General features: G+C 46.7%; 3 protein-coding genes across 4 annotated transcripts; all 3 read right to left on the reverse strand.

Annotated features, from left to right (window-relative positions):
- Nucleotides 1–444: 444 nt before the first annotated feature.
- Nucleotides 445–9,237, reverse strand: DDX51 (DEAD-box helicase 51). 2 transcript variants are annotated; one of them, XM_048322454.1, is made up of 16 exons: nt 9,180–9,235; nt 8,628–9,007; nt 7,995–8,242; nt 7,742–7,892; nt 6,944–7,089; nt 6,539–6,610; nt 6,250–6,356; nt 5,607–5,715; nt 5,092–5,237; nt 4,233–4,425; nt 3,512–3,627; nt 3,306–3,422; nt 2,195–2,296; nt 1,874–1,937; nt 1,527–1,661; nt 445–694 (listed from the first exon to the last, which is right to left on the reverse strand). In XM_048322454.1, the coding sequence occupies exons 1-16, from the start codon at nt 9,200–9,202 to the stop codon at nt 668–670; spliced, it is 2,136 nt and encodes a 711-aa protein (XP_048178411.1). In that variant the 5' UTR covers nt 9,203–9,235; the 3' UTR covers nt 445–667. The 2 variants fall into 2 exon arrangements, with proteins under 2 accessions (XP_048178411.1, XP_048178412.1); XM_048322455.1 differs by lacking the exons at nt 445–694; nt 1,874–1,937 and having other exon boundaries at nt 1,537–1,661; nt 9,180–9,237.
- Nucleotides 9,238–10,025: 788 nt separating this feature from the next.
- LOC125335136 (macrophage migration inhibitory factor) lies at nt 10,026–12,447 on the reverse strand. The gene is made up of 3 exons (XM_048322469.1): nt 12,212–12,447; nt 11,132–11,304; nt 10,026–10,290 (listed from the first exon to the last, which is right to left on the reverse strand). Exons 1-3 carry the CDS (start codon nt 12,317–12,319, stop codon nt 10,224–10,226), a joined length of 348 nt encoding a protein of 115 aa, XP_048178426.1. The 5' UTR covers nt 12,320–12,447; the 3' UTR covers nt 10,026–10,223.
- A 2,124-nt stretch (nt 12,448–14,571) lies between these two features.
- On the reverse strand, nt 14,572–18,277 carry LOC125335137 (macrophage migration inhibitory factor-like). The gene is made up of 3 exons (XM_048322470.1): nt 18,078–18,277; nt 15,490–15,662; nt 14,572–14,815 (listed from the first exon to the last, which is right to left on the reverse strand). Exons 1-3 carry the CDS (start codon nt 18,183–18,185, stop codon nt 14,749–14,751), a joined length of 348 nt encoding a protein of 115 aa, XP_048178427.1. The 5' UTR covers nt 18,186–18,277; the 3' UTR covers nt 14,572–14,748.
- Between the last annotated feature and the right edge of the window lie 371 nt (nt 18,278–18,648).

The raw sequence follows: 18,648 nt of genomic DNA on the forward strand, positions 1-18,648 counted from the left end.
CACTGAATAATACCTGCTGTTACCTCTGGTACAGAATGCTGGAGGGAAACAACATAGGCAAGAAAAGGATAGGGCACAAGACTGTAACAGGGAAAACTCCTTTTAACATTTATGTCCTAATCATAAAATATCCTGAGTTGACCCACAAGGATCAAGTCCAATTCCTGAGCCCAGCAGTCTTTATTAGACACAGTTTTAAAAATATATGTAATATTTATTTAAAAGTTGGAGTCACTGCAGCCTAGAGCAGCTCTTCAAACACACTTCTGCTACAGGCACTGCACAGGTGTTTATGCATTTGCAGAATCATTATCCCAGCGCAGAAGTGAGGGCCCAGCCCTCACCACTGGAGAACAGCAGTTCCATCAGACCATGCTCAGGAGCCAGTGCTAATTCTAGATACGCCAGGAGGATACGATGCAAAGTCCTCTTAAAGACAACCTGTATCTCAAAATTTATCTTTTTATTATTAAACCAGTAACTGAACTCTGTTCACAGTGTCCTTGAAAGAGGAATAAGGCCTGTAACAGCTGACTTCAGATATGATAAGGTTGAGGAACCAATCATTCAGGGACCACGACTCAGCATTGCTGTGCTGGGGAACAGTCCATGTCCTGTCCAACTCAGCAGCTTCAGTGCCACATCAGCCATCTCAGCTTCCATTCGTTCAGGCTCGTTTCTGCGCTCGCTCGTTCTGTTCAAAATTAAAGTTGAGAAGGTGACTGAAGATGCCCCTGTCTCAGAGTCACACAGAAGGGACTTCAGGGAGGAATAGGACAATTTGATAATCTTTTCTGCCCCGGTTCTCAAACATTCCTAGTCTACACTCAAAATCATTTTTCAAGGGCAGGTATTTATGAGGCGTTCTCAAATTAGAGAGCAGAACACTTGCCCAAATCATGCAGCACAGTCTATTAAGGATCCCTAGTCCACCCATCTGCAAGGTAAATGATATCCTGCTTTTGTCTCAAAGCTCTCAACTTCACACTGGTGTATAAAACAAGGCCTGCAGATAATTCTTTCCTGGCTTGAGATACCCAACTTTTAGTCAGCATAGCTGTACATTACAGTCAAACTCTGGAATGACAAAAGGTTTAATCTCTGCATTTTGCTTGCAGTCCTCTGAGTAGCTGTCAAAATCCCAGCTACAGAGGTAAAGAGAAGGACAGAATAGAAAAAACCCACCAAAAATCAGAGTTGAAAAAGACCCTTAAGACCATTGACTCCAACCCTTTACCTGGCACTGCCAAACCTACCACTAAACCACATCCCCAAGTGCCACATCTACACATCTTTTAAACTCCTCCAGGAATGCTGCCTAACTTTGACAGAAAACCTTTCTCCCCTCCCCACCCTTTCTGAGTATTCCATAAGGATGCAGCCACAAATGTTGCCTTCACACTGAGATGGTACTGTCTCAGACAAAGGAAAGGATCCCGGACACTAATACTTGTGCTAAGCATGTATTGCACTGAACTGTGCAAGTTGCAGTTTGATTTTTTTATTTTCTTCCTCATTTCCATTACCTTGACTGTCTTCTCAAGCTTACACAGAGCTCCCTCATATTGCTGCACCAATGGCTTCAATGAGTTGCCCTTCACTGGGTGTTTCTTTATATCTTGGATGCCAGCATCCCTCAACATCCGCAGAAACCGCCGCTCCTGCACAACAAAACAGACACTGCAGATGAGACACCCCACCGCCTATCAGCTAGAAAATGAGCACATTTTGGAACATGCTGCTTAGTCAGGAAATAATTGACATTTCCAGGTGCTAAGGTCAGCTGACTGGAAAAGGTGGGAAGTAGTATGAACTTTACATTCCTTATGCCCCTGCATGCATCCTTATTGAATGAATCCCCTGCCAGACATACCTGAATTCTAAGGACCAAGCTGAAAGCAACACCTGCTTCTCCTGCACGAGCTGTTCTTCCAACCCTGAAAACAGTAGCTTCGAGTCAGTTTAGCCCCATAGTCACTGCCATTTATCAGCTCCCAGATTCTGATGCTGAAATTCTCCAGTTCTAAGAGAGTCTGATTCCAAGCAATGCTATGGGCTTAATTTTTGTTAGAAAGCTATTTGCCTATTAAAGTAAAAAGAAAAGCTAAAAGCACTTTTAAGTGCATGTCACCTCTGCTAAATATTTCAAAGCAAACCAAGCTCAGACACCTTCCTTTTGTTCCTGTTGTCTTACCGGTGAATGTACGTCCTGATGAACTGTGGTGCATCATAGTTTATCACATAATTCACTCCTTTAACATCAATCCCTCGGGCTGTGGCATCTGTGCTGATTAACCTGGTTGTAAGTGTATATATAGTCATTTTCAGGTAACATCTCAGGCACTACACACACAAGTAAAACACAAGTAAACACAGCACAACTCTTGCTAATCTTGAACTGGACAGTGAGCCTCTGCCTCTAAGCCTGGCAGGAGCACTGCCAAGTCATTCCATATTGCCACTGGCCTTATCAGCTGCCCACAGACCTCCAAGCATCACTGCAGGCCTGTCACCCTCTGCTGAGCATGAAAAGTTACTGTGTGTTTCCAGGTTCTCCAAGCATGTCAGACAGCTGCCAGCACACTGGAGGTTACAAACTTCTAAGGTATCTGAATATTCCATAAAAGCACGGAACACAGATGGTGAGGTGAGAAATACCAGTAGTCAAGGAGAAATTTATACACCAGGTTTGGATAAAAAGAACATCCAGAAAAAAAGTATTTACCTTCTCCTCAGAGACATTCCACAGACACAATCTCATACAGCTACCAAAACCACAATGCAAATCAAACATGTATAGAAGTAGACATCTATGCCAGTCTGAGCAGGGATTGCTTTGGTAGGAAGCTCTAACACTATATATAGTTTTAGCACCAACATCCATTTCCTCCCTACAAATACCAGACGCCCAGCACAAACAAACTCCGTATTTGCAAACCTGTGTGTTCTGAGTAACTCTATGAACAAGCATTTGTATTTACTGCTTGTTATAAAACAATACATAGAAATTCAGATTGCAGCTAGATTAGAACAGGCTGAGTTACATGCAAGATAAACAATTCAAAGTCACAAGTCCAAGTCTCACACCCATTCTGCAGCAGACTCCTGCATGCTCTGTTTTAGAAGACCCCATGTAACTGTGTCCCTTGTTCTGTTTAGCTGTTTACACTGTGTCGTGGTTTGAAGCCGGCTGCAGAGCCAGCAACTTATATCAGCAACTTGTCCATCAAATAAGTTTCAACCTACTACACACTAGAAAGAGCCTGTGCTGGAAAACATATATAAAAGTAGTTTAAGATGCTCACAGTTGTATTTTTCCTTGTTCAAACTCCTTCATGGTTCTCTGTCTCTCATTTGGAGGTAACCGAGAAGAAAACTCTGCCACTGTGACTCCACCAAAGGCTTGAACCAGCAGGAACAACCTGCAGGTAAATGGAGAGACACTGTCACTTCCTTACCTCTGTAACATCCCTTGACAGATATCTAGGACAGTGATCTCATTAATGTTTACCTGTGAGAGGCTTCCCTGGAGTTGGTAAAGCACAACACGCGGGTGAATTTCATTTTCAGCATGAAATACAAGAGGAGCAAAGGCTTGGAATTCAGGTCACAAGGCACGTAACATTGCTGCAGTCAACAGGGAAGGAGTTCAGAGAGAAAAGTTACTTCTTGCTAAGACTATCTTCCCTGAAATCCACTACCTGTCCATGACTTACACAGGCTTGGATGTTTTACAACTAACAGCAGCAAAACCAGAGCCCATAATGCCACCCCTTTAAGAATAAACAGGCTGGCAGGATACAAGTGGAGACAGGAGACCTGAGTTGTTCTAATGCCCTTACTTCTCCATGGCAAGTAACAACATGCATTGCCTTCCTGTCTACAGGTTGGCACGTATACACGTCTTGAAATGAATGTTAGACATATGGACAATTGATAGGTGCTACTACGTTATAATGACTTCATATTTCCAATCCCCGTTGCTGGTTAACTCAACTCCACATGAAGAGAGATTAATTAAAAAAATAATCCAGTCTTAACCAAATGAACATTAAGTAATGAGAAAATATATGTGCAAAGGTAGAGCTCTCTGGGTCACATATACTCCCAAAGCCACTTCTGGCAAGGAAACACAGGGAAGACATACTTGTTTTAGGGTAAAACCACAACTAGACAGTCTGGAATTAAACAAATCTTCAAGTATAACTTACTCAAAAGAATTAACATCATACCGATAGCCCCTCAGGGAGTGTGTATTTATCATTAGTATCTCGTTCAGTTTCTGTTCCATCTCTATTCTTCTCGGAATACACAGATGTGAAGAGGCGAGGCTGGAATAAATCCAGCTGCTGCAATTTCTCTGGGTCCTGGGTCAGTGTGGCTGAAAACAGCAGTTTCTGTAAGGGTATCTGAGGAGAGCAGGAACTGAAAGAAACAGCACACAGAAACTGGGCTTTGAGGATGGGGCAAAGGAATTTCACCCTAAGTGCCTTCAGATAATATAAGGGAAGCAATGAATGCTCTTTGATGCTATTTTCCTGCCCTGGGCTTTTCCTATAGGTTCTTTTCCACCCTTGTTTATCTGGAGTTCACAGACAGAACTGATGAGCATTCTCAGTCAAGTGCACAACCCCAATCCATTATTCCTGCACAAGTCCCTGCACCCTGATTACCCCGTCCTCATTCTAGTCATGTCCTTCCTTGGCCATTCATCTCAGTTTCTGACACAGCTCTACCATTGCTGTACAAAATCAGCAGCTGCAGATTGTTAATTGCATGAGTTTTCCTCCAAATCCATTACTCAGCTTTGCCAAAGGGCATTACTATACTGTGCAAATGGGTCACAAATTTGCAATATCTGTGCATTCTTTTGATGCTCCTTTAGTCTAAATAAGGAAAGCCTGCAGAATACAATACTGAGTCTGAAGGACATCCCCTGGCATCAGCTGTTCACTGCCTTATTTTGGTAGACATCCCTCATAGGAATCAAGCTTTGAGAGTCCATCTGGGAGCGTACAGTGGAGAAGGGCAGCGACATCCAGGTGCTGGTGTCCATACCATCAGTTCAAAGAAATGCATTCTGCAACTTACCTGGCTGCTGTTATAGGCCCTGGTTGGGTCCTCTGAAAAAGCATGTTGGAGCCAGAGTCATTTTCTACTTGGAATGCAGCTTTGACAATTTGGTTCAGACAGTTCTGGTGCATGTCATCAATCATACGGTCAGCTTCATCTACAATCTGAATTCACAAGGATGAAAACCACCACTTGTTAAATACTGGGAGCTTTTATTTTCCTTTGTATCTGCAACCAGTGAGCCACAAGGTAAAATAATGGAAGGTTCTAGTCAAGAGAATTGCTTTCTTTGCCCATCCTTACTCCGAGTTTGCAAGAGCCTAAGAGAGAAGAGGAAGTGGGTGGATGCTTGGGTGTCACGAGTTGGAATAAAACATCTCATCTTGTGACTGCTGCCTCCACAATCTGGAGCATAGACAGGCCCACACAACAGTTCCAACAGAGATGTATTTATGTTCCACACAGGAAGAAAGCAGGAATTACTGCTGTAGCAGACATTGCACTCAGATGGGAGACCTGTGGATGTGACTCACCAGGAAGCGAAGCTGTGTCAGGCTGAAGCCCGGGGTCTGGTTAATGTGATCTGTGAGCCTCCCTGGTGTGGCCACAACAATGTCAGCCAGGCTGCAGTAGCCTGTCACTCTGAAAGGACAAGCAGCCCACCAGTAAGTATCGTCTTCACCATAAAGCCTGTAGCAGAGACCTTAAGGAGCAGACCTTAAGGTTTTCCTACCACTCAGTGAACTGAGAAATAGCAAAATTCACATATGGACTTGACACTGGACAGCATGCAGGGGCAGTGGTGGACACCAAACACCAGTCTCCACTGTGCTGCCTCATTTTAGACAGGAAGTGTCATTCTTCACTGTTCTTAAAAAAAGTATAATTGCAGCAAAATCCCACAGTCATATGTACCTGTGGATACAAGGTAAACATTCACATTCTGAATAACTGCTGATTAAGAACCCCAAAAATCTAGTAAAACATTACAATCACAAAACACGGGTAGTAACAGGCACTATGACAAAGAACCCCCAGAATCCAGCATATAAATCCATTATCCAAAATTACAATAGCATGATGGTGTGCTGCAACAGACTACATTTTAAGCCCTGCTTAATGACATTAATTAGCTTGCAATCTCTATAAACCTTATCAAAATACCTTTTAACCTACTTTTTCTGGATAAGCATCTCCTGCTCCTTTGCAAAAGATTTCTGGCCAGTAATCAACACGACCTTCAGACCTGTCCCATCAGTGTAAACGTTGAACACTTTACTCACCTGCAAAGAGATGAGCTTAGTCAGCTGCCACAGAATCAGTTGCAGTAAATACTTTCTATTACATGAACAGCATCAAACCCACTGGCAGGTCTTCAGCCTGCTCCACAGAACAGCCAAAGCACTGGCTGCACCAGCCTGTCCCTCAGCCCAGCTCTGCTCAGAGATGGTGAAGAGCCACATACCTGTTGTGCCAGTTCTTTGGTGGGCAGAACAACCAGAGCTCGTACATGGCAAACCACTCGATCTAACAGAACCTGCCAAAATAAAGGCCAAATGAGTCCCTGAAAACCAGAAAATGGGGCTCTTGTACCTAACTTAGCAAGAAGAGAGGGGCTTGACACATTCTCACAGTTCTATGTTTCCATTTTTCTCCCTCCACCCTCCCAAGTCCTCATGCTGTGCCTACTGTCTGAGAAAAGGAGTGGGATGGTGACAAGAAGCTCCCTCAGACAGCTCTGAGCTGAAAATCTGCCACCTTATGTCCACAAATTCCTTGACTTTTTAAGCTACTTTTAAGTTCAGGTTTTGCTTGAACAAAAGCAACCCCAGCATTTCCCCTACAGATACTTCCCTGAGGATAAACTCACCTGTACAATGGGTATGACAAAAGACAGGGTCTTCCCACTGCCTGTGGGTGCTGAGACACAGATGTCCTTGGGGCGGTATCCCCCCCGCCCCATCAGATAGCCATTGGAGGCACTCTGGAGAATGGCAGGAATCACCTCTGCCTGGACTGAGCAAAACCAGAAATAAACACAAACCAGATGGTTAATGAACTCACTAGTAACTGAAAATGTTATATAAAAGCATTTTTAAAATGAGAAAATGTGTACTGGCTTCCCAACATAACCCTGATAGGCCTCTGACACAGCCTAAGCCTCCAGGCTCAGCTGAAAGTCACCCTCTGTCCTTATCCCTGCATCCAGCTGTCCCTTCTACTTATTTAAAAGCCGACATTTATTGCACTCGTTTGCAAAACTGGCAAAATAATGGAAAACAAACAGATTTTTTTTTTGTTTGTATGTTTTTCTGGTGCTTTAATGAGCTGAATGAGTTCCCAGATCTGATCAGCAGCAGAGATGGTGGAAAGTAAGGAGCTAAAACACAAGCTTGGCATAAGGAGGAAAAATGTGAGGACACAAGTAAGACTTCCCTCTTTGGGCAGCTCTGAGCCATTACTCCAAGCTGTTATTTCTGAGTAGATAACAGACTTTTACTCAGCCTAGACAAAGCTTTGAGAAAGAAGGGTTAAATCTGGTACCATCACTTTTGAGCATTAAATTTTGTCCTGTATTTTACTTCACTGACAACATAAAATATACAGCACCAGAACACAGAAACTCTTTAAGTCCTTTTAGAAAGAAACAAAAGCACTATCAAGGTACCTGGAAAAAAGGACTCTATTCCATTCATTTGCAGCTTTTTCAGCAGCCGGGGATGGATTCCTGGGACATCTCTGATTGGACATAGATTATCTTTGATGCGTTTCTGCACTCGTTTCGGTTGAGCAAGCCACTGTGGTAAGAAGGGCTGAACCTGAGGTGAGGGAAAGGAGAATATGGCAATACCATATGTAAAATAAACTTTTTAAGAAGCATGTTTTCTCAACCATCATCAAAACTCAGTCAAGCTAGTTACCTTTTGCACTGGCTTTGCATCATAGTCTCCGAGAATCATCATATTGGAGGGTGGGCAATTTGCCTCTTCCCCTGAGGCTGCTAAGGGCAGCTCCTCCTTTGTACTTTGATTTTCTTCAACTTTTTCACTGTTCTCTTTCTTTCCTGTTTCATCTCCTTGTGTTTCCTCATCAATCTTCTTCCTTTTATTAGACTTGTTTTTAAAGTTGTTTCTGTTTTCCAGTTCTTTGTCTTCTTCAGAATCTGGAACTTGGGTAATAGCAATACAAAGATAAGGTCAGAACATGCCACAGAAAAGGGACATAGGCAATATTACAACACAGGACTTAAGCAACATCTTGCAAGCTCTTTTTTCCTAAATCCAAGTGCAAAAGTCAAACATTTCTTTTTTGGTATAGATGCAACAACACTGAGGTGATATGACATGCTTCCCCCCTCCCCTTACACCAAACTGATCCTCAGAGTTTGCAGTACAGGGCCTTCCCTTAAAAAAAAGAAATTGGAAATATATGAAGGAAATGAAAACAAAATCAGGTAAACTAAGCAAGGTACTCAATGAGCAGCTTGTGTCCACTTTCTGTGGAAACTGTCAACCACAATGAACTGAAATCCTACAATCTCACTTTATCCTTACCTGCTTCAGTCTTCTCTCGCTGCACTTTCGATTTTCTTCTATTTGCTTTCTTCTTCTTCGTGGGGCTGCTGCCATCTGCTGTCTCCTCAGTACCAGCCCTTTCTTCGGAAGAGCTACGGGGCCGTTGTTTTGTCTCTAGCTTCTTCTGTCCTTGAGCACTGGGCTGCTCTTCACTCTCCCTCTTCCTCTTTGCTTTTCCTTCGCCGGGCTCACTCCTGGGGCTCAGCCCCGCGCCCCCTGGGCCTTCCCTTCCCTGGGGCTGCGCCTCTCGCTGCTTCTTCAGCTGCCGGGCCCTCGCCTGCTGCTGCAGCCGCTCCAGCAGGACCCGCGCCCGGTCCTCCGCCTCAGCCTCCTCCTCCTGCTCGTCCTCCCCGCCATACCTGGAACAGCCCAGACAAACCTCCTCAGGCACGAGCCGCCCGCCCGCACACACCTCCGGACAGACACCCCCGGCCTGAGCCCGGGGCTAAGGCAGCGCCCGGGTCAGGGCCAGGGCCATGGCCAGGGCCCGGGAGCAGGAGCGGAGCAGGAGCAGGGCCGCGGCCGCGGTACCTGTTGATGCAGAACAGCGCCATGACCACGCCGCGCCACCGGGGCGCACCGAGATGACGTCATCACGCCCCGCGAGGCCACGACGGAAGGCTCCAGAAGCCGCGGGGTGGGCGCCCCCTGCCGGCCCAGCGGGGAGCCTGAAGGGAGGGCGGGAAAGCGCTGAGGGGACGGATGGGAGCCCCCAGCCCAGGGGAGCCTCAGTGCGGGGCAGGGCGGGAAAGAGCACTGCACCCGTGTGGGACAGGCTGGCACGGCACTGCACCAGTGCGGGATAGAGCACAGCATCAGTGCGGGACATGCTGGGAGAGGGCACAGCATCAGTGTGGGATGGGCTGGCAGAGAACACTGAAGCTTCCCACAGCACTGCAGGCCCCTGCAGAGCTTCCACAGCACTGAGGGCCATCCCCATTGCCTGGAGCAGGCAGTGTAAGCAATGTGGATAACAGCATTTCCCCTCAGTGAGCAAAAGCACTCCTTCCTTGCTTGTTTGGCCACACACAGGTAGCACCTCCTCAGGGGAAAGATGCCCTGAAGCAGCAGGCTCAAGACTAGTCCAAGGACTGCTTCCACTGTGGCAATGGCAGACACAAACCAAAACCAAACCTCAGAGCGACAAGCAGCCCGGAAGACACCTACAGCCTCTGGGACACAGCAAGGTAAAAATCAGTGGAGTGCTGTCAGGAACCAGCCCCAGGCACCACCACCACAGCATGAAACGCTGTGTCTAAGAAACACGGGCAAACCCAAAATATTCCTTTTGTTTGCTTTAGGATCAGAGTGAAACAGACATGTTAGCAATTGCCCAACTCCACCCCCAACCTGCCAAAGCCTACACCACACAGCTTACTTCTAAATCTTTATTTGTTTTCTACACAGAGAAAACAGAGGAATGTTGAAGCAGCAATATTTAAACACACTAGCAAGGAGCCATCAATCTGTGAGAGTGCACAAAGTGCAACACGGGGCCGTTTGTGCTGTGGTCTCTGCTACAGGGCAGGGTGAGGGGAGGTCCAGGAACAGCCTCTTCAGACAGACGGGAGAGCTCTACGCAAAGGTGGAGCCATTCCAGCCCACATTGGCAGCATTCATGTCAAAGTAATTGATGTAGACCCTGCAGAAGAGGTAAAGGAGGAGATAACAATGACCTTATTAACTGATTTATATAAGTCATGACAACACAGCAGGGGACAGTGCTTCCCATTCTTCTACTTGAAAAAACATCAAGCTTCATCTTTACCAGAAATCTGGTAGAGCCTCCAAACAGTCAGTATTTCTTAGTCCTCAAAATTGTACTTTTTCTCTTTTTTTAAAATTCAAATTCTTCTGCAGTCAGGGACTGTCCAGACACTAGACAGCTTTTGTTTAGCAGCCTGTCAAGAACTTCTGGAGATTAATCCCTTTTGTTTCTGAGCGCTGCAGTCCCTCACACGTGTCACACAGACTGGCAGCCTTGAAGAGTTAAGCAGGCCCTCAGGCCTGGCTCTGCAAGACTCCCTTCCAACCCTCATGGCACCAGGTTCTTCCCATCCTTCATGGCTGGCACACAAACCCTCTCCTGAGGCTTCGCAGCCTGCAAGGGAGCTGTTCACAGCCTGCTGGCTTCTACTTTTGTCTCTCAGCTCCAGCCTGTTACTTGCTCTTTCCTCGTGTTTTCAGCCTTGCTTCACCAGAGGAAAAGACATCACACCTCAGAGGCAAAAGACACACTGGGCAACTTGTCAGTGCTCCGGTGTTTTTCTATACTCTCAGAGCAGAATGCTATTGAACAGAGGACTCTCCAGGGAAAGAGGCAGGCACCAAACTCTTATGTGGACATAAAAATGCTACAAGCAATCACTTGGTAGTTTCCAAAACACATGGAGTTATTCCTGGCTTTTTGTACTTTTAAATGAACTTCTCAAAGCAGTTTCAGAAAGCCAGATAAATATGGTTACACTGTGTCCCAGCCTTACCTGTCTGCAGATACATGCAAGTGCTTCGAGATCAGATCACACAGCATCTTGGTGTAAGTCTTGTTCTGCTGCCCTCCTATTTTGCCGATGCTGTAGAGGCTGCAGAGTGCGCAGGGATCGGTGGAGCCCCCAAAGGACATCATCTGGTCAGGTATGATGTGCACAGCTATGTACTGCGGGAGGGAAACACTCAGTTACAGGCTATCTGAACTGCACTCTCCTGATGAAAATTTGCTCTGGGTACCAGCTCTAAACAGGGCAGTTTTGTATTGGGGTCAGGCAGCTCTTCAGTGCTGCCCTCTGCGCACTTCCTAGGCCCAGGGGAGGCTCAGGCCCTCCAGCCCCCACGGGGGGCACGGCCCTGGGGGCTGCGGGGCCCTCGGCCCGGCTCTCAGCTTTAGGAACGCGGCTGTGTGTGCACAAAGCCGCCGGCGACACGGCCACTCCTGCCCGCCACAGCCTCGCCACCGCACGGGGCGGAGCGAGATAAAGGCCCAAAATCCGTGTCTGCGTGCCAGAGCTCACATCCCCAAATCACGGGCCGAGACGGCGGGCCTGACGGAGAGCCCGGCAGCGATTCGGTCTTATCGGGCTCCGGCTCCTGAGGCTGCTGCGGTGCGGCCCAAGAGGGGCCGTGTCGGATGGCTAAACCGCCAGGAGCCGCCCGGAGCGCTCGGTCTATCCGAGCCTCTGCCCGGGTGAGTCCGTGCCACTGCGCGGCTCCGCTGCTCGAATCCCGACCGCCAGCACAGGCGCAGCATATCCCCGGCTACGTGAGCGCCGCGCTCCTGCAGGCCCGGCTGCTGCTCCAGGCAGGGGCCGGGCATCGGGAGACTCTGCGCCGCGAGGTGGAACGGGCGCAAGCTCCTTCCCCCGAAGCAGCGGGGCCCCTGCCGCGTTGTGCCACAGCTGCTCCCCTCGGTGGCATCTCCGCCGCCCGCCCGCCTCAGGGGGCGAGGGAGCGGAGATGCCCCAGGCCCGCCCCGCCAGCGCCTCCCCTCCCGCCGGGCCCGCCGAGCCTCCGCCGCGCACGTGTTCGCCCCCCTCCCGGCGCGGGGCGGCCCCGCCACCCGCCCTCACCTGCGCGGGCTTGCCAGTGGCCTTGGCCAGCTGCTGGGTGAGGTCGCCCAACAGGCTGTCGGCCACGGCGTCCTTGCAGACATTGGTGTAGATAGTGAACATGGGCATGGTGGCGGCGGTGGGGACGGCAGGGCCAGCGATGAGAGCGTAAGTGAGCGGCGGGACCAGCACAGTGGAGCAAGGCAGGCGTCGGCGGCGCTTTTAGTGCGCGGGGCCGCACAGGACGTAAAGCGGCCCCGCCCGGCGGGGAGGGGAGGGAGCGGGGCGGGGACACACGCACACACCAGTTCCCTGGTTTGCAGTCGTCGCTGCGGCGTGCAGCTCCCTCCCGCAGCAGGCTGTCGGCCAGTGGTCTCCCCGCTCCGCCGTTATTCCTTGGCTTTGCTGCTGCCACTGAATATTTTTTTAGGGTTTGTTGCAGGCTCCTTCCTGGAGCGCAGTCCGGGCGCGCTGGGCAGCTCATACCTGATATCAGCGTAGCGTATGTGATACGACCGCTGTAGCACTCCCACTGGCTTCTGCAGGATCAGGGCCAGAGAGGGATATAAGCCTTAGCTTGGCAGTTGCAAAAAGGGATCCTGGCCCTGGCTCCGGGATTTTCTTCTTTTGCAAAATAAAGTAACATTTGTACCGATTTTGCTTTAATTGTGTGCACAGCTTTGCCTCGGTGTAAGCAGAAACGTCTGCCTTGCTGGCATATTCATTACTCTCTAAGGTATTTCAGTCAAATTAAAAATTACCTATTGTTCCTCAGCATCCCCATTTTCGCATAATATTTTTGTACTGGAAAAAGGCAGAAGTGATTTTTGTTTTGCTTAGGAATGAACTGGTGCGTGCCTATTCGGAGGTTAGAGGCAGCAGAGCCGAGCCGTATGCTGGGCTGTGTGATGTGATGCACGTAGGCCGCCAGGGCGCAGCTCCCCACCCCTGACTCTTGCCTGCCCCGACGGCGGCAGCGCTGCTCTGCTGCACGAAATGACTCACAGGAAGGCTAAAGAGGATCAGGCCCGGAGCCCTCTCCACCCAGACGTTTCAAACACAGGAATCATGCGCTGCTGCTGCTAGAGAGCTTGACCATATGTACACGTTACACATGTGAACACACATAGCCCTGAATGAGGAGTAAGGGATGGTGTTACACGGGAATGCTTTGGAGTGACACAGGTTATAATGCTGGGAACTGGAGCGCTTCCTTTTTTAGCGATTAACGGGGCTTAAGAACAGCAGGTAAGAACTGATTAAGTTTCCTCCCTTTGATATCCTCAGCTCCCTGCCATTGCATAGTCCCACTTATTCCTCTCACCTACTTGCCTCCCAGATTTGTTGCATGGAGGTAGGGTGGGAATTTTACCTCTGCAGGGAGAAAATCTTGAGAGCAATGTCACCATCGGTGTGCTTGCTCTGTGGCCTGCTAGGCCCAGAGTGGCAGCCCCTGGCTATGCTGCCACACAATGGAGAGACATCTGCAATTTCATTCTCTTTTGCTTACTTAACTAAAAAAAAGCTTTCACCAAAGCAGTTTCCATTTGTTATCCCAACAAAGCATTTTTGTAGGTTGAGGTGCAGGTCTGTATTTAAAGTCTTTGGCTGCAAAGCAAAGCTGTGGTAGGGACAAAATGCAATGTTTACAATAGAGTTCAGAACAGGGGTGCGATAAGGTTTGCTCTTCCAGAAAAAAGTCACAATACACTTAACTGTAGAATTTCAGGAAACATCTCTACTCAATCTTTTATTTCACTTTGGAAGCAAATGATCTTATCTGACCAAAGGCTTAAATAATAAATATTTATATGCAAATCTTCCTTTCATAATTAATTCACCATTTCAGTCCCTAGGAATGGCTTACTCTGGCTTGCTGTGCCTCTGCCTCATTCTGAGCTGTTCTCTAATCTTCACTGTCACTACAAATTGCTCAATGGATGAAAAGGGGAGGGCACAACAGCGAACAGTGGTTTTTTCCACTCACTCCCTCTGCTTATGCTGAGCCCTGGGACACAGCACAAGTTTTTCTGCTAATCAGTTAGATATCCCTGTAGTGTTAGGCCTAAAGAGGACCTGGACTGCAATCCATCCCTTTTAAATAAGAGGTAATCATATCTTTCCTCCTTTGAGATGGAGGTCCACGTGCAACATTTATAGCCACATCTATTGAATTAAATAGATCTTGAAACCAGGTCAAGATAGTTCTCTTGAAATTTGACTCTTGAGCATGGACAGGGCAAAGGCAAATGGAATGTTCATCTTCACATGTGACTAAACTTTTTTTGAAAGAAAAGCTTCTGTTAGCAGTATTTTGAAAAGGCACCCTCCATCTCAACTGCAGGTCTTCCCAGAGTAACAGGAAGGTCTCAGTCATAAGGTTTCTGCTGTATTTTTACTTTTATTTCAGCAGCAGGCAAGATGTTAAACAGCAGTGGGTAGCAGCAACTAAAGTAACAATGCCTTTTGCATTTGGCAGATACCAGAAGGTGACTAGAACTGCCGTTCAGAAACCACGGCGAGCGTTCAGGAGTAAGCTGTTACCACCCCAGGGCACCTCAAGCAAAGGCGGTGTTATTCCAGCCTACATTGCCAGGACTGATGTCAAAGAAGCTGATGTAGATCCTGGAAGGGAAGACAGGCACTGTCAGCTGCTGAGAGCAGAGTGCTGCAGGCTGATCCGGGTGTTCCTGCAACAGGACACAGCCATGCTGCAGACTCTCCCCTAGGGCTTTTTACTTCCCAGGTCTTACACTCCCTTCCTCCTGCACCTTTTAGTGCCTCACCTACTTGCATTCTGGAGTTCCTAGTGTTTTTCTACTTCTTGGTTTAAGAAGCTGTCAAGATACTGTATTTTATTTACAGTCATTTCTGGAGCAGAATGACATACCTTCAGGGAAAGGACTAGAAGGGCTTTTATGTAAGTGGAAGCTCTTGGAATACACTTCCACTTGTACCCTACGGCCAGTAGGGAACTGTTGGTACATGTGACTCGAGTTATCAATATAATAACATTGAGTTATTGTGTCTGTACATGTCTTTTGCACATGATATCTCTGGCACATACAGTGCCTGAACCTACATCATTTTAACCAAGGAATTCTGCAGCTTTTGGACATCAGCATTGCAGGTCATGCAATTGCTCCTCTCTTCTCTTTAGCTGGAGAGTTGCTCAGTTGACTTGGCATTTAGCCTCTTCAATCAGCACATTAATAGAGAGCACCAAAGGACCAGCCTGGGATGAATAGTTTTAACAATCTGTGGAAAGTCAAGTCAGAAAAATTGCTGTATGAGCTCACCTGTCAGATGGTATTTTCAGCTGGTTGTTTAGCAGGTCACAAAGCAATTTGGAGTAGACCTTGTTCTCCTGCTCCCCTATCTTTCCAAAGCTGTAGAGAAAGCACATAGCACAAGGATCTGTGGAGCCACCAAAGGACATCACCTGATCAGGAGAGATCTGTATTGCTACATACTGTTGGAAGAAGAAAATGAATGTTATTTTCTTTGCCACTTTAAGAAAAGTTTTGAAAATCCAGGAAGGTATTTATGTACCTAAACTGCAGTGAAAATAAATGCATGATTTTCATATGCAAGTCTTTAATTTGTTGACATCTTACTGTCTAGATTTGCATTCTACTCCAAGATATTCACTGCTGTGTCAAAGGCCAGTACAAAGACTCCATAGTGCTTTGGCTTCCCGGTCCAGGTGCTCCAGGAGCTCAGTGACCTATAATATCTGCAACACCTCCTCTATGCCACCAGGCTCTCCCTGCCTGTATGGAATGTCAGGGGCGAGGGGGGTGTGCAATTGCATTGCTGCCACATTGCATTCCGGAGAGATTTTGCACCTCACTGGCTCCTGCTGCAGTCTTCCCTGCTGAGGTAAATGTGAACTGACACAACAGAGGTTTAAATCAACATCCCCGTCATTAAACAAAATGCAGCCTAATCCTACTTTTGTTCTTGATATCAGGAAAAATAGAAGAAAGTATCTATGTTAATATTAATGACTAGCCTGCGATTTTCCCTGCTGCTAATACACAGTGTCAGATCCACACACTGGGGAATCTAGGGATCAGTTCCTTTGGCATTCATCTGGCTTCTGTGCTGCTCTTACCCACGTTTATTAGCAGCGCATCATTGGAACTCGGCAGCAATCAACCCTCTGGATAAAACAAGCTAGCCTGAGTACCAGGAGTTGTCTGGGTAATTAGTCTTGGCCATCATTTACAGTTTGTTTGCGTGTAAGGTGCATCAGACCACAGCAGTACAGGATAAGCCAAGGAGATCCTGCTGAGGTCCCACTTGCTTGGCCCTGTTCTCCCCTGTCTGGACACCATGTGCTCTCGACTTTATGCCAAATGTAGGTACATCCATGCCTTTAACATCTACCCAGGAAGCAAGTTATCATGATTAAAAGAAAAATCAAGTTGAAGAATTAATCAACATTATTTTCTTCTTAGAGCAGTTTGAAAATATTTGAAACAGTTCTTCCAGTAGGAAAAAACCCTATTTGATTGAAAATCAGTATTTTTCCCAAATGGTACAGTTTCCTGTGAGAGGAAAGCTCTGCATTCCAGCCTACCCTAATCCTTTCCTTCTTTCTGTGTTATAACTAAGAGACTCTCCCTTTCCTATTGCCTCCTTTGTCACGAAGAACTTGTATGTCCTCTTCAGAAAAATCTCTTTGTTATTCCCTGTATCTTTCTAAGTCCCATTACATATCCCTTCCACACAGCTGCACAAACCTGTTCCAGCTGCATCCCAGCCCTGGCCTCTAGCTTTATATTCAGAAGCTGTTATGCAAGAACCACCAGCTGACACACCCCCCGCCCCCCCAACAGCAAGCACTTGTTTGCTAGACTGATAAAATTGTTGGCTTTTTTTAAAGAGGGATAGAACACATTAGTTTTACATAAGAATTTCATGTGTTTAGGTGTCCCAGTACATAGAGAAACGTTTGCTGGGAAGCCCTCAGAGTCCTTTCTATAGGCACCAAAACTTCATTCTTTCTACAGTTTCAAAGCGTCACTCCCAAAGCAAGATAAACATTTTCTGAAAATGGGGTAGTGAATGTGCAGAAAGGGGGCTTAACCAAGCTGCTACAGATCTGTAGCCAAATCACTGAAGTTACTGCTGCTACAGCAACTGAGGTATAGCTCATGTTATGAAGTTTACAGCTCTGTAGAGAAGTTTTCTTTTGGTTTTTCATATTCAACAATCTTCAACTGATACAGTGACTAGTGACCAGTCAGTATTAAGAAAATAATAGCCCTATAAATCCTTATAAGACTCTTAATACCAGTATTTCAGTACGTTTCCTCAGTAGCGTACTGCTCTATGTTTTGGCAGGTAAAACCCCTCCAGTTTGGTAGTGAAACCAGCAGACAGCTTTTACTCTGGTATTTTGACTACAAATAGCATGATGCCACATAGATATTTTTGCCAGATGTCCAAGCAAGCTGAAAAAATAATTTTTTTACTTCAACTGTAACCACTAGGCTACAGGCAATTTGGTGGCAGATAACAAGCACTTATTCAACAGGACTCAGCAAGGCAGTTGAGGGTGAGGTTTGCTTTTCAGATTCTTGAGAGGTATTCACAGAGATACCTGTGGACACATACCACATGCATCCAGTGTCTTCACTTACACAGATAACTACATGGAATATCATCCTACACAAAGATAGTTTGAATAATTCAGTGTTTTGTGACCTCAGTAAAACTAAGTTACAGCAAACAAGTATTTAATATTCTCCCAGAGAGAAGACTGCAAATACTGGTGAGTCATTAGGTATATTAGTTTATCAAGGCTATCACTCAGAAACAGCTCATTGCATAGGTACAGCTGACTAAAGAAGGAAAACATTTCAGCAAATGGACTTACCTGTGCTGGTTTGCCCAATGCTTTTGATAATTGTTGAGTGAGCTCCCCTGCAAAAGATTCTGGAACTTTATCCTTGCTTATATTTGTGTTAACAATGAATTTAGGCATCTTTGGATCACAAGCAGGTTTTTTTTCAGCTCACCCTGTGCACAGCCTTCTTTCTAACTCTCCATAAGCTGGCTCAGCCCAGTGTGCTAGTAAACACCTCAGGAGCCTTTAAATAGTCAGTGATACCTTTGGCAGGTGCATTGAGAGGGGTGGGAGTGTCTCAGGAGAGGTGAGGCTGAATGTGCCGTCTGCAGACTGCTAACACAGACAGCCAAGGCACTGTCCTGGGAGGGAACCTGTGCTCTGGAAACCAAAGCATCCAAAACGACACTTCATCTTTGGATACAGCCTGACCATGAAACCAGTGAAAAAGCAAGTGTTTCAGAGACTGAGTGTAGGTTGTAATGCACCTCTTTATGCAAGTCTAATAATTACTTCTAAAAATTGGATGGATGATTCAGTTGTGAGGTCTGAAACTCTTTCTGTGGAATAGACCATAACACAAAAACCCCAGTGACACGTT

Source organism: Corvus hawaiiensis, chromosome 18 (genome assembly GCF_020740725.1).
Source record: "Corvus hawaiiensis isolate bCorHaw1 chromosome 18, bCorHaw1.pri.cur, whole genome shotgun sequence".
Lineage (NCBI taxonomy): Eukaryota > Metazoa > Chordata > Aves > Passeriformes > Corvidae > Corvus > Corvus hawaiiensis.